The 14,161-nt window shown below is 33.8% G+C and overlaps 3 protein-coding genes across 4 annotated transcripts; 1 reads left to right on the forward strand and 2 right to left on the reverse strand.

Moving 5' to 3' along the window:
• Positions 1-1,555: 1,555 nt before the first annotated feature.
• Positions 1,556-4,510, reverse strand: LOC123213532. 2 transcript variants are annotated; one of them, XM_044632988.1, is made up of 8 exons: positions 4,074-4,510; positions 3,471-3,814; positions 2,865-2,936; positions 2,645-2,712; positions 2,412-2,565; positions 2,240-2,320; positions 2,068-2,157; positions 1,556-1,949 (listed from the first exon to the last, which is right to left on the reverse strand). In XM_044632988.1, the coding sequence occupies exons 2-8, from the start codon at positions 3,723-3,725 to the stop codon at positions 1,866-1,868; spliced, it is 804 nt and encodes a 267-aa protein (XP_044488923.1). In that variant the 5' UTR covers positions 3,726-3,814; positions 4,074-4,510; the 3' UTR covers positions 1,556-1,865. The 2 variants fall into 2 exon arrangements, with proteins under 2 accessions (XP_044488923.1, XP_044488924.1); XM_044632989.1 differs by lacking the exon at positions 4,074-4,510 and adding an exon at positions 3,914-4,018.
• A 3,139-nt stretch (positions 4,511-7,649) lies between these two features.
• On the forward strand, positions 7,650-9,100 carry LOC123213435 (putative fasciclin-like arabinogalactan protein 20). Its single transcript, XM_044632869.1, has one exon. It carries the CDS (start codon positions 7,860-7,862, stop codon positions 8,937-8,939), a length of 1,080 nt encoding a protein of 359 aa, XP_044488804.1. The 5' UTR covers positions 7,650-7,859; the 3' UTR covers positions 8,940-9,100.
• Positions 9,101-9,827: 727 nt separating this feature from the next.
• On the reverse strand, positions 9,828-13,945 carry LOC123215007. Its single transcript, XM_044635040.1, has 9 exons — positions 13,614-13,945; positions 13,241-13,416; positions 12,742-12,920; positions 12,031-12,315; positions 11,879-11,937; positions 11,739-11,775; positions 11,530-11,601; positions 11,044-11,365; positions 9,828-10,450 (listed from the first exon to the last, which is right to left on the reverse strand). Exons 1-9 carry the CDS (start codon positions 13,729-13,731, stop codon positions 10,001-10,003), a joined length of 1,698 nt encoding a protein of 565 aa, XP_044490975.1. The 5' UTR covers positions 13,732-13,945; the 3' UTR covers positions 9,828-10,000.
• Between the last annotated feature and the right edge of the window lie 216 nt (positions 13,946-14,161).

The following is a 14,161-nucleotide window of genomic DNA, read 5'->3' on the forward strand; positions in this document are numbered from 1 at the left end:
CAGACAAAGTCGGTTTCATCTGGATGACAATGACGATCCAGATGAGGAGATCGATCTCTTCTGGGCCGTCGTCGTCATTCAGACAAAGTCGACTTCGTCTGGACGACAAAGATCTAGACGAAAAATTTTGACTCTCCGTCACAATTTCATCTGGATTTCGTCAAATCCAGATATTATTGGTCCAATATTGAACACCGGAGGGAGAGACGACATCAGGAGGGAGAGAGATCGACCATTGTTGGTTGAAAATTCACCGACGAAATTAGAAACCCTAGATAGGGGGTAAAATGTCACTTTTCAAAACTTAATTTTTGGCGAAATTGTTAATTTTTCAAATTAAAGGGTTAAAATGATATAACTATTAAATATTATTATTAAATTACGATTTTATTCTTAATTTTATCTTAATTTTGAAGGGTAGATATTAATTTTCTAAACTATGAGTAGATGTTTGAGTTTTTGAAAATTGGTGGGTGAGAATTTACTATACCTTTGGTGGGAGTAAGACTTTTGGCCTGTAAAAAATTTGCCTTACTAGGATTGAGTAAGGGCATGGGTCTCGAGGAATTCCTATAGTATTAGAAAGTGCTACGACTCAAAAAGCTTTGTTTTTTTTTTAAATTTAATATTTAGAAAATAGATAAAGTTCTTCTACTTCCAAAATAAATAGCATTAAGCTGAGTTTCTTGGTTTAATATTTTCAAAATTCCATTAAACCTTCAAATTAATTGAAACGAGTTGAAATGTTTTAGAAAATAAAAAAGAAAAAAGGCCAAAAAAAAAAAAGTCACTTTCTTTATTTTTTATAAACTTTTAATAAGAAAACAATTTTTTATCATTATATCAAACAAAATTTTCAAATATTATAAGTACTAAGATAAAAAATAAAATGTTTAAATTACTGAGACATAACCTAAGCTTTTGAATTTCATATTAGTTATTCAAATGAGTAATATTATATGTACAAACGATAAGTATTAACGAGTATAAATAAACTGATATCATTCTATAATTATATAATATAATTGATTATTTTATTTCTATTTTAAAATCATTTAATTATATAATGACACATCAATTTATTTGTATTTATTAATAAAAGTCTAATTGAAGTTGAGTTGAATCAGTTAGTACGTAGAATGACATTAAGGTTGAGCTCGAGCTTGTCAAGCTAGTAAGTTCTCAGTTCAAGCTTAAAACAGGATTAACTTACTCAAGTTCAGTTCAAAAATTTTATTTAAACATTCAACTCTCAATAAATTAATTTAAATCTCATAATTTATATATTTATCAGTTAATCTTTTACATTCAAAGTTAGAGAATAAGATTATAAAAGATTAAGTGAAAAAATTAAAGCTTTGAAGGGTTTATTAATATCTTACTCGAATCAGGCCCATGGGCTTGCGAGCTCATTATATCAATCAATACGAAGTTTGAGTTTAACTCGATTTACATCTCTATCTGTTTAAACTTATAATTTATACGTGAAATATTATTGTTTTCAAACCGAATATGTTAAAAACAAAAGCAAATAAGAAAAAGTAGAGAGTCTCCGTAATGAGATAAGCCAACTAAAACGGCATCCTTTTCTCCATTAATTTGTATATATTTATTTATTCTTTTTGGTTTCTTTTTCCCAGTTGCCAAACAATTACACAATCCCATTTAGAAATTTACACTTCATCTTTTGATTTTGCTTGTTTTTTAGGTCTTCATAGTATAATTTTTCTATGTACAATGGCATGATTTTTTTCTGACCCCTACAATCCTTTTCTTTGCAAAGCTAAAATCCCCTCCACAATTCTGCAGTCACAATGCAACTGTGGATGCTGCTGATCACAAGCCTATAATGATTCATCGGTTACTTAGATGGCATGAAGGATCTGAGCATGTGGCTCAAGAGTCGTCGAATGCTGAGTTTCTTCGTTCGACAATGAACTTGGACGCTCCTAAATTACCCAGAAGATCAAGAAAAGAAAAGAACTTAATGAGCATTTGAGTTTGTACCGCCTATGAGTATGCTTTTTTTTTTTTTTTGACTGACTGAAAACCGCAGAGAAAACTTACCGGTTGATGGCGATGGTGCTGAAAAGCAGTTACTGCTTTTACCATGACATAGATTGGAAGAACAATTCCTACGGTTCGGAGAAACAAAATCTGCATGAAATGGAAATTTTGTTTCAAATTTTCTGCAAGAAAGAGTTCTGAAAGTTTATTCAGGTGAAACAAGTAGTCTTACCAAGAACAATGGGAAGGTAAATTCATTGACTCCATCAAGTATGAGGGGAAGAGTATGCCTTAAAATTAGAAGAATCATGAACTACAGAAGAGAAGTAATAAATATTCATCAGACATTTCAAGAAATCTTCCATGTATTACTTTCCGAAAGTTACTGAAAGAGAGGGACTTACGATTAGAGCAATTGAACGACAGCACATCAAGCTTCGTGTAGCCGAAGCTGAATAGTTATCATAGGTTGGCGAATGCAAGAAATTCCTGTCAGTGGAGACCATTGCAATGATTCGAGGATTATTCAACTCCCTCCTGGAGATTTCCCAGTTGCCCCTAATTGAAATATCGTCAAAGAAAATCATTGGTGAAGCTATTAGGAAAAGAAAGAATAGAGGAGGCAAGTAACACTTACCTGAAGTTCAATGGAATGTGCCCAAACTGGAAAAGGGGAGGTGGAGCTGTGTAACCAGGCTTGAATTGCTGCAATTTTCTCACAAGTCAACATTGATTAGCAGCTAAATTTCAAGCTGACATGAAGCAAATGAACTACGAATCTGAAGAAAAACGGGCACACGTCGAAATTCAAGAACATCAAGTCATTAACATCTGATGAAGAGTGATAAAAAGTCTACCTGGTGGCATATCTCACATGTTGTGTCTCCCTTCTCATTGCACCATCTCTGCACACATCTGCGATGAGCATACTGCAAAAATGAAGACAGAAAAATGAAACATCAATCCTGCAAAGGATATCAAACATTTCCAAGAAAATTATAAAGGCATCTTCAATTTTCAAGAACAACTATAGGATCATATTGGTTTGAGACCAAATAGACAGAGCCCTTCTACATCCATCAAAATTTGGCGGCTGAAAGATGTGGAATCGACACTCTCCAGTTTCTTTTCAGTTACATTCTTTGATGGGAAAAATTGTATATAAGGAGTCATTCATAGGTCCCCAAGCTACCGATTTCAAAAAAATCTAACGTTTCACTTTCACCATCTTTGTGAGAATTGGATAGTTTGGAAGAGCTATGCATCCAGAAGGATTTTGCTGCTGTTCAAGACTCCAGCAATGGAGGGAAGTTAGTTTTATTTTTCGCATGACTTTAAATTTGATTTTGTTTATGTGCAATTCGGATTTTGTGCATAGATAGAACATCCATTATGTCTAACAAAAGAAGCTAAAACTGAATTGGAATATTGATAAAAGGTTCTGGTTGAAATAATTTACTAACCTTCAAGCTGCCACAACAAGAGCAAGGTGTTTCCATATTTGAATCATCATCTTCATCTTGGCAAATCCTGCACTCCACCAGTTTCCTTGGAGTTAATATATCCCCGAACTCAATCTTCTTGGGAGAATTCTCAAGTTCTGAGTCATCAACTGTTGATTTCGCCGCCTCGAGAGACCGATTTCTGCTCTCAATTGCAGCTTCCAGAGTGGATTCTGTCAGCAACCGATCCACCAGCAACACAAAATGATCTCCCATGTTCAAATTCACACCTCTTCAATAACGAAGTTCAATCAAATTCAAGACAAAAAACTCCTTGACCAAGCTCTTTTCTTTCAATTCAACTCCTGAAATTCAACAAACATGTACAAGAATTAGAAACTTAAAAGCAAAAAACCCCTTTACAAAAGAAGCAAAAAGATGAACAATGAAGCCAAAAGCTTTACAAGACAACGTCAAAAGTTGAGCCCAACTGAGGTAAAAGGCAACAACCCAATTGAGAAGAACACATGAAAATGAGAAACCAAATGAACCCAGATGCCAAAAGAGAGAGAACTTTACAAAAAGAGATACAAAGGTGACAGGAAGAAGAAAGATGAGACTTACAAGGAGGGAATCGTATTAATTTGTTGAAGCTAAGCCAAGTTAAGAGTAAAAAAAAAGAGCTCTTTTTTGTGGTTATATCTTCTTATGGATCTTCGTTTCAATTTGGAAAAAGCTTCAAGCAAGAGATTGAGTGTCGACCTTTGGGAGAAAACTCAAATCAAAAGCAGCATAAACACTTTCCCGTTTTCTCGTCAGTTTGGGTATTGTATCTTCTTCTTCATGCCATTGTATTACACACACATATATATGTGTGTGTGTGTAAAAAGAAATTTTTTAAACAGATTTCAGAGGCAAACGAGCTAGCTCCACCATGACCATCATCTTACGTCAATATTCTTGTCATTTTGTGATGGGATTTTCTTTTCTCGTCCATTTTCTTGGGAAAGTTTTGGCTTTTCAGTGGATATCTATATAAGTATATCATTTGAAATTTTTCATACTTTATATTTATCTTCTCCAAACAAAGCATATATATATATATATATGCCGCAAATTTTGCTATGACAACTCGAAAAATCAATATGTTTTTTTATTAATGTGTCATCATGAGTCATCAGACAATTGGTTAAATATTTGGTGGCCGAACTGTATGTTCGGTTGATCCATTTAAGAGGAGGTTATCTACTTGGTGTTTTCTCGGACCTGTTTGGTGGACAAGAAAATCAAACAAAGGAAAAAGTTGCTTACTTCATTCATTGGTTTAGTTGAGAACCACTAAAATGCAAAAATTAATTAATGGAGAATCATATTTCATGTATTAATTAATTTGATTACTCTTGATTTTAAGGGTTAACAAAATCGATTGAGTATTAAATTTTCCAAAGAAAAAGTCTATTGCATTACTTATGAAACTTCGACTTATTTATTATACTCGAAGTTTACCTATTCAACTAATAAAATGAGTTTTTTGGTTACCCAAAGAAAAAAATTCTTTGCTTTTAATTTGCATAGAGAAGTAAGTTTTTTTTTCCAAAATAATGTTATATTTAAGATTGAATTCGATTCGAATTGTTTGAGTTTGAGTCAAGGATTTAATTCATTTTCATAGAACATATTAAATTCAAGTTGATCTAAACTTGCAAGTTCAAGTAAGAATAAGTATAATATAAAATTAAATTATTTTTAAATTTAATTTCAAAAATCTCGAACTAACTTTTGTAAATTCGAACTGATTTAAAATTGAGTCTTATTTAGATTTTTGCTATTTCAATAGGTCAAATTGATATGTTCTTCCTATTATAAAAATTAAAAAAAATAAAGAATATAGAAAAATAAAATATTAAAAGTTCCATCTTAATGTAGTTGTACTTAATTTTTTTTCAAAATTTATTATTTATTTCTTTTGAATAAGAAAATACGGACATTTTGATCGAAGCCCCCATTGAATATATTTAATAATAAAATAAATTAATTTTTAAATCATTTTATAAGAAATAAGGTAAGGTAGATCAACCAATTTTGGACTTTGAATGTCTCGATTGGATCATCCCCAAAGTTGGGTACATTATTGTGAACTTAATAAATAAAATAAATAGGCCAATGAGCCCCATGTCAATTATTGAGAGTTGAGTCAAAGGTTTTCTTCTGCTAGGCCTATTGAGCCAAGTTGAGTTGCAGTTGGCTCGGGTTTGAGTTTGCTGAATCGGTGAGATATTGGTTCGAGCTTAAGATGAAAATGATTAATTCAAGTTCGGATAAAAAATATGTTTAAATCCTTTAATTTTTAAAAAATTATCTTTATATCTTAAAATTTATTTATTTATTAAGTTCGGTGAGATATTGTTATTATGGTTTTGAAAATCTGATTGAATCAATCGATCTGATCAATTGAACCAAGATTTACTAATCAAAATAGTTTCGATTTGTTTGAAAGTTGTTTTTAGAGTTAAACTACTTTGAATTTGATTGAACTATTTGAACCACTAAGTTAGAAGAACAGATAAAAAACTGGGTTTAATCCAATTAACATAAAAAATAAATTTGTTTTGTAAAAAATTCATTATTAATAGCATCTGAAACTTCATCTATCAATTTTGAACATATATAGTATCAAATTAAGTTTATTTTAATACGAAAATATTTTAAACTATATATTTAATGATATAGTATATAAAATTATTTTAAATATTATTTTTAAATAATTAATAGGTCTAACCACTGATCAATCAATTTGACCACTGATTAAAGCAAATCATCCCGTCCATCGGAGAGTTTAATTATAAAAACATTGCTCATTATTATTACACATAGGCATTGTAAGCAGAAACAAATTTGTTGGAGAGATCCTCAAGCTTTAGTAGTAATTAACTAGTCCAAGTTTAAAAATGTTTTATTTTGATATATCTATTCACTCATATTCTCAAGAATTGACATAAAAACATAGAACATTCCAATTAAAAGCTTTGTGGGTAATCACCGTTTGGGTTTCGAGTTCAGTTCAAATAAATTATAATTTTAAGCTTTATTTCGCAATAAAGAGTGTAAATTAATTTGGATGCCTTTGCGAAAAATGGGATTTGATAATATATTAAATAAATATTAGAATAATATTCAATCGAAAGAACTATAGTTTCGTGGTATACGTGAATATTCCCCACTAGATGTTTTCACTCTTTAATTCGGTCAACTTTAGAGCAAACTAAATAAATAAAAAAAGCAATGTAAACTAATGGACAATGTGGCATGGTGCTAGTCTCAAGCCTAGATAGTTAACATGCGAATAACCTGTGTATTATTCACGTTTTTATATTATTCACATATTAAATACGTTTAAAAAAATATTTAAACTTAAAACATATTAAATACGTATTTTACTCTCTTTTTATATTAAACACGAATTATATACCATATTTTACATTTACCATTTTTTGCCATATTTTTTAATTTTTGATTAAATTTAAGTATAAAATTGTCAAATTCTATTTTTAATTATTTATGAAAATGTTACTGCCATTTAAAAAAAACTTAGCAATATTTCTTTTTTAATTTTCAGTCCTAATTTTATGTTTTTTTTCTTTGTGATCTATACAAAGATTAGCTCTGATCTAAAGTCTGAAATTTATATTGATTAATTTGTTTACTTTTCCTAACTGACTGATGCATTACTTATTATATAAAGAATTTTGATTATATATTATGTTATATTATGTTTAATAATCGATTAAATATTTTATATTTAAATTATTATATTGATTTTAAATAGAAGATTCGTAAAAAGTATTATAATTATTATAATATTACAGTATTTTTAAAAAGGTATTATTGACAATGTGTCGTATTAAACCTGTATATATATGTTTTTTTTTAATGCAAATTTTAAGAGCATTTTTTTATAAATGTTTTTTAATTATTTGTCTTATTATACCCATATAATTTACATATTTTTTTTCTCATTTTCGTATTTACTAAATAGAGTCTCAAATTTTGTTGATCGTATTTTTTTACAAAAATAATATGCTTACATGATATAACGATTTAACCGAATTAACTCGATATGATTTTTTTAGTTTAATCATAGGTCAATCCTATCTAATGATTTTAATGTATTTAAACATCAATTCGGACTAGATAGAATAACTCCACGATATGTTTACGCAAGTAAGAAAGCGGGGCTAAATGGGACATTTAGTTGGGAGAGCCTAACAACCCTCCCTAACGAACTTACCATTTCTAAATGAGCTGTCCAATCTCTCGCTTCCAAGTGTCAACCCTTTCCCGCCAAAAGCAACCGTCTTCCCCATTTCACAAAACAAAACCAGAACAATCACGAAGCAAAAACCACCGTCAATGGCCACCAAACTAATCTTCCTCTTCATTTTGCTCTTCCTTCTCCGTCTCCCTCTCTCTTCTGCCACTGCCGTCGTGGCCACCAACACCAACAATAACCTCCGCATAGCCGCCGACGTCCTCTCGGACTCCGGCTATCTCTCGATGTCTCTCACTCTCCAACTCTTCTCCAAATCCCTAACAACCCATTCACACTCTCACTCTCATTCTCCCTCTTCTTCTCTCACTCTATTCGCTCCCTCCGACGCCGCCTTCGCCGTCTCCGGCCAACCCTCGCTCTCCCTCCTCCAACTCCACTTCTCCCCTCTCTTTCTCACGCTCCAATCCCTAAAAAATCAACCTTGCAACTCGACAGTCCCCACTTTTTCCCCCAATCACTCCCTTGTCATCACTTCTAACGACTGCGACGTCTATCTGAACGCCGTCAAGATTCATCCTTCGCCTTTGTACGTTGACGGGTCGTTGATCATCTTCGGAATCGACGAGTTTTTCAACCAGAATTACAGCGGTTCAGCCCCCACCACGAGAAGTAAAAACGACCCGAATCCTGATTGTGGGTTGTCGTTTAATGGGTCTGTCAATGCGTTTAAGAACGTCTCTGAGGTTTTAAGATCGAAAGGTTACTCCTTTACGGCAGCGTTTCTTGAATTACAGTTGTTAGGGTTTAATAAAAAGAGCAAAAATCCCAATTTCTTGACTTTTTTCGCTCCTGGTGATGATGCGATGATGGGTTTCATCGGAAACGTGAGTGAATACTCATCGTTGTTGTTCAGGCATCTGGTGAATTGCAAGATTCTGTGGAGTGAATTGGTGAGTTTTGATTATGATAGGGGGGAAATTGTAATGGGGACATTCTTGGAGGGCTTTAAGATCATTGTGACAAAGTCTGAAGATGGAGTTTTGATGCTAAATGGAGTGGAGCTTACCTCTCCGGATGTGTATTATAGTGACATACTGGTGGTACATGGCATTGCTGAGGTTCTTGTTGTGCCGAAGAGGCAACAAAAACTTCCCGCCGATCAACAGGCTTCTTCAGAGATTCATGAGCAGAGAACTGCTCCGGATCATGGTGAATTCTAAGGCTTTTCTGATGCTTCATTTTAAGGAAATTTTAACTTCATTTGTTGCTTTATTAAGATTGTGTTAGGCCTCTTGAAATCACCTGAATTTGACAAACAAAATGAATATCTGGGTTCTGTTACTTGTTAATGTTCATGCTATGAATATGTGCATTTCTTTCATATTCATATTTTTGTCAATTAAGTCTTGAGAATCAAAATGGACAGAGCTTGAAAGAGAACTATAAATGGAGAAGTTGTTCCTGATTGCATTTTCTTAGGCAAAACAAAGGGTCTTAGACAAGCCCACGAGGCCTGGATACAAACCGAGTCAAGTTTAAACATGAACTAACTCAAATTTAACTTAAATGGTTAATAGTATGGTTCAAGCTTGTCTCGATATTAAAAAAAAGCTTGAACTCAACTTGGTGAAAAGTCTTAAGCTTGACATGTATTCGTGACTTGAGTTTTAACACTTACAACTTTGTTTTGACCATTATAACAATGACACGGTTTTCATAATAATCAAAACAAAGTCATTTTATATGTAAAAACGATATTTTTCTTATTATTAAAATGATATTATTTTTATAATGAATAAAATAATATTATTTTAATAATTATTTGATTTTATTCAAGTTACAATCAAGTTCAGAACGATTCAAACCAAACAATTGGCTTATAAACTAGATCAAACCGAACACTCTCAAACTTGAATTTGGCTTAGTTACCAACTGACCCTAAATCTCTAGCTCAAACTCAATCCACACAAACTCGAGTCGGGTTCAACTGAGTAAAGCAACCTTTGAGCCCAAGCCAGGTGGGCTAGGGTCCAGCCCTGAGGGCTGAGTTTCATATGACAATATCGAAGAAGATTAACACAATCCCGCAAAAGAGAGAGACATTAATATGCTTATCCAACTAATTACTTTTACTTCACTATAGTAACAGAGTACACTAGAAATGGCTGTAATATGCCTCCAACTCAAGATGGTGCTTCGCCCCATTTTGGTCGGTGATAGCAAAACTCAGGATTCATAACGTCTTCTTTCTATATATATACTGAATTGTATACTACGATACCTAGGCATCAGTTGAAGTGTTTGGCGTCGGCGATGGCATTGGGGTTGACCCATGATTATTGCCATTTTCGCTAACATTTTTCTTCTGAATCCTACTTATGCATTTTATTGGCAAGGACAGTTTCACAAACTCTTCCTCCCTTCGGGGGCGGTTTGCATAGAGTGCCCAAAGAACGAGGCAGAGCAAGACTCCGGCCGAGATCAAACCCAGTCCTGCATTTACGATTTTGAGATAATGCACCAATGGCGGGCAGTGGTTTGAGGTGATGTTTTGAAACGTGTTCCGGACGAAATTGCAATCCTGAAGACTGAGTAAAGGTGGGGTGTAATGCTGAAGAGCATAGATTTCTTGCACTGCTGATGCCAACTCCTGGTAGAAGTACGGTGTCACCCGTCCAGGGGTCCTGCACATCCCAGAATCATCAACTTTGCAGGTGTAGTTCTGCCAAACCTGAAGATTTTGATAACCATAAAGAAACTGAGTTAATTGAAAGTGTTTTGCATCGGTGAAAAATAAACCATAAGACTAATATAATTGGCCAATGGCTGAGCATGACCCTTCCATTCATGGCATAATCCAAGTTTCATTTTCAGTTCTGATAAATGTGTATGTTCATTTCCTTTTAAACTTAATAAGAGTTTCTAGTGTTCTATACTGAATAACTTCCAAATATAAATTTACGAGACAGATTTTTCCATTAGAAAAGAGAAGCATTCTGTTAAGACCTATGTTTTTCGGGGACACATGTCCAAATTTTAGAGGACAGGGTAGCATATATAAATGGGAGTTTGAGATTAAAAAACTAAAAAAGGAAGAAATTAGGGCTTAGGCAGCCTTTCCTTGTAAGGGAGATTTATGGGGCCTCGAATGACCAGAATTGGGAGGTCCCACCTAATTGAATTGATCGTTTATCCACTATAAATCCCCAAAATCAATAAAAATAATTTTTGTTCTCTTCATGTGGTTGTGTTTTTTATTGTTTTGTTTGAATATTAGCTAGGATCCTATCACATTTAAATATAAATCACCATAAAAAAATGTACCTCGGAAGAATTTGCTACAGAGACTTCTTGAGGCCCACACTGACGGTCTTGTAGCTGAGCGTCATATGGGTAACATAGTGCAGGCATCATAGGTCCAGACTGATTGTAATAAAACTGGTAATCGGGAGATGGATACGTATCAGCAACAGAATATATAAATTGATTGACGACATTGACAATGTTGGTGATGACTTGTTTACTCTTAACGAGAGTTTGGTTAGTTGTTTTCTGGTCAACGCACGGAAGAATGTCGCTAAGAGCGGTTTCTGCATGAGGATGATCTACCCATTCATCCATGGCCATACATGTGTCTGACACTGCACTGCAATATGAAAGACATCAGTTCCGGTCAATTTCTGCAAGGGAGATCTAAATATTAAGGATGTGTACATACAAAATTCTCACTTCACATAAAAAACGAAATCGAGAAACCTAAAAAATGCTGCAGAAACTTCAAAAAGCAACCATCCGGAATTCAACACTCACTTGTCAAGTATTACGAATACTCCACATAGAATGAATGTAATTGCCACCAGTAACCATCCACTCACGATGAATCTGCATGAATTGATTGAAAACGTGATGTCAAGTGGAGAATGAATATTGTCCACCAAAAAGGAGGAACTATTACTGCAAAAAGTAGCACATAATTATCAGAAGTGGAACATGTCGATCAAGGGCAAAATAGCACTTACATATGGATTGCATGCCGGTGCCCAAGGATAGAGAGCACTGCAACCAAAACAGAAAAAAGGTTAAGTCATACAGAATTAACAAGTTCATGATAAAAGTAAATTCGGGTATCAGTTAAATAAGATTTCTCAACCATACATACAAAGACCAATGAGGGACAGGAGAAGCATCAATGCTGCCACAGTGATCAGCGCAGATCGCCTGCAACAATGAATTTGAAATTGGCCATTATCATTTTCAGTTCCAAAATAGTTCCCATTTCAGATAATACTATCAAGGCTTAGAATTGCATACACAGCATTGAAGACTTTTTTTATTTTAGCAGAATTTTCACTGGTCTTCTCCTCCAGAGTGTTTGCTGCAGTGCTTAAATCCCCATTTAACTTGTCAATGTCAGCCATGACATTAGAAGGAAGAAAAATCTGGGCCACTTTAATAGTCTTTGCTAGGGAGAGATACTCTGTAACATTTCTAAGGGTTTCCACAGTGTAGTCTGATTGGTTCACAACGTACTTTAAAGTTCGCAAAGCCTCACCATGAAATTCATCCTGCCCAACTGAGAGAAGAATGCATCCAATCCTGATGATAAATAGCAATTTATTAGCAGGAAAAATAAATGAAAAGAACAGTTCAAGACATTATTTATCATGTGACAAACAAGAAGAAAAAAAAAACACAACAGATTTAGAATGGGAGTGATTCTAATTTTTGTATCTATTCTAATCTTGCTCGACTTTAAGAGCCATAACCTCCATGCACTCAGTTCAAGGCACATTAATAAAATCCTGAAGAAAACACATATATCTATATGGAATCTTTGATATACGTTTTGTTCGTAATGGTTCTGGAAGTTGGGCCAAATGCAGAAGGTAAAAGGTAATAAAAGAATATAGAACCTTCTGAGTCTCTGATTGATATCAATGACTTCAACAATTCAAGTGAAACAATTATTATACTTGAAGGAAAAAAAAAACAAGAAGAATAAGCTTGAGTTCGGATGATTACGCTGCAGCACAAGTGAACACTGTGAGCAAGATCAAACAAATCTTTTGTGAACGAGCTGATCCTTTGCCTTCCATAGTTATTTTCCATCCACAACAATGATGTACCACAAGAGCCACACCGAATGAAAGAAACCACAAGACCGCCAGAATAAACCCGACTACACCCGAAAATCCAACAGACTGCATACACAAAGGTCAGAAAACTTATGTTATTCATCCTCCTAAGTCTCAATTCAATCAGGAATCAAAAAATCACATGATCAAGCAACTTCCTTCGTCGACTGATCTTCTTGTTTACTCAATCAGATGCTGGCTTTTTCCCCAAACATATACAAATCAATACTAAAAATCCCCACACCTTTTCACAATCTAAGCCTTAACCTCCTCTAGCTATAAATTGGAATGAATGTGATATACATGAAGCTTCACTCCAGTGATCACAACAATGGCAGATTAATCAAATCAATACTAAAATGTAACACAGGAAAAGCAGGACTTACAGCCCAGTAATGCTTATTGGTGATATCCCAGCCGCCTTGATACCGCCTGAACCGATTAAGGATATCCGGCCTCTTAGTCCTGTTCGCTGCCAACACTAGAGACTCTACCGGAGCTGGCGCTGGAGCTTCTGCAGAAGCATAAATCTCATTCTTCCAGGCTCCCAAATTATGTTCTCCTGCACTCAAAAACAACAAATTACAATCAAATAATTATCACATACTTAAAATTTCCCCTTGAATTTTTTTTCAAAAAAAAACTTTTTTCCATCTGTTCTTATAATTTTCTCGGCAACCAAACAGAACAAAGATTAAAAATCCCAACACATTAGTGAGATTTAACAAAAACCCAGAAACGAAAAGAGTGGGAGCAAACCTAGAATGGACTTGACAGAGTCATCACGGCGGCCATCGGCTGAAACAGAGCTCAAAGAAGGCAAAAAAACGACAACAAAAACGAAGAATGAAGAGCGAAAAGTAGCCATCATCTTCATTTCATTTGAGATTAAAACAACGAGAAACAAAGGAAAAAGCCAAAGTCTTTCTCATTGAATCATCATAAAGATTTGGTCTTTAGTTAAGAACCGAAGCTAAATCTAGAGATTGAGGGAGAATTAAATGGCAATGAGCTGAAAACAGAAAAGGAAAGAGAGAGAGAGCAAGTCAGATGACATGACAAAGAAGAGGTTACTAAAAAGGCGGGTGTGTTATTATGAGTTAAATGGGTTTTATAAGAAGTCATTAAGTCATAAGCAAAAGCACCTGCTAACCAAAAGCACTTATTTTATAAGCACTTCCAACAATTTTTTTTTTTTTCAAATCTAACTTCCAAATTTTTTTAATTAAAATATTTAACTTGTTCATTTTATTTATAAAATAAATAAAATAACAATTCTGATAGTATTTGTTTGGTTTTTTAAATAA

The sequence above is a fragment of the Mangifera indica genome, chromosome 4, assembly GCF_011075055.1.
Source record: "Mangifera indica cultivar Alphonso chromosome 4, CATAS_Mindica_2.1, whole genome shotgun sequence".
Taxonomy (NCBI): Eukaryota; Viridiplantae; Streptophyta; class Magnoliopsida; order Sapindales; family Anacardiaceae; genus Mangifera; species Mangifera indica.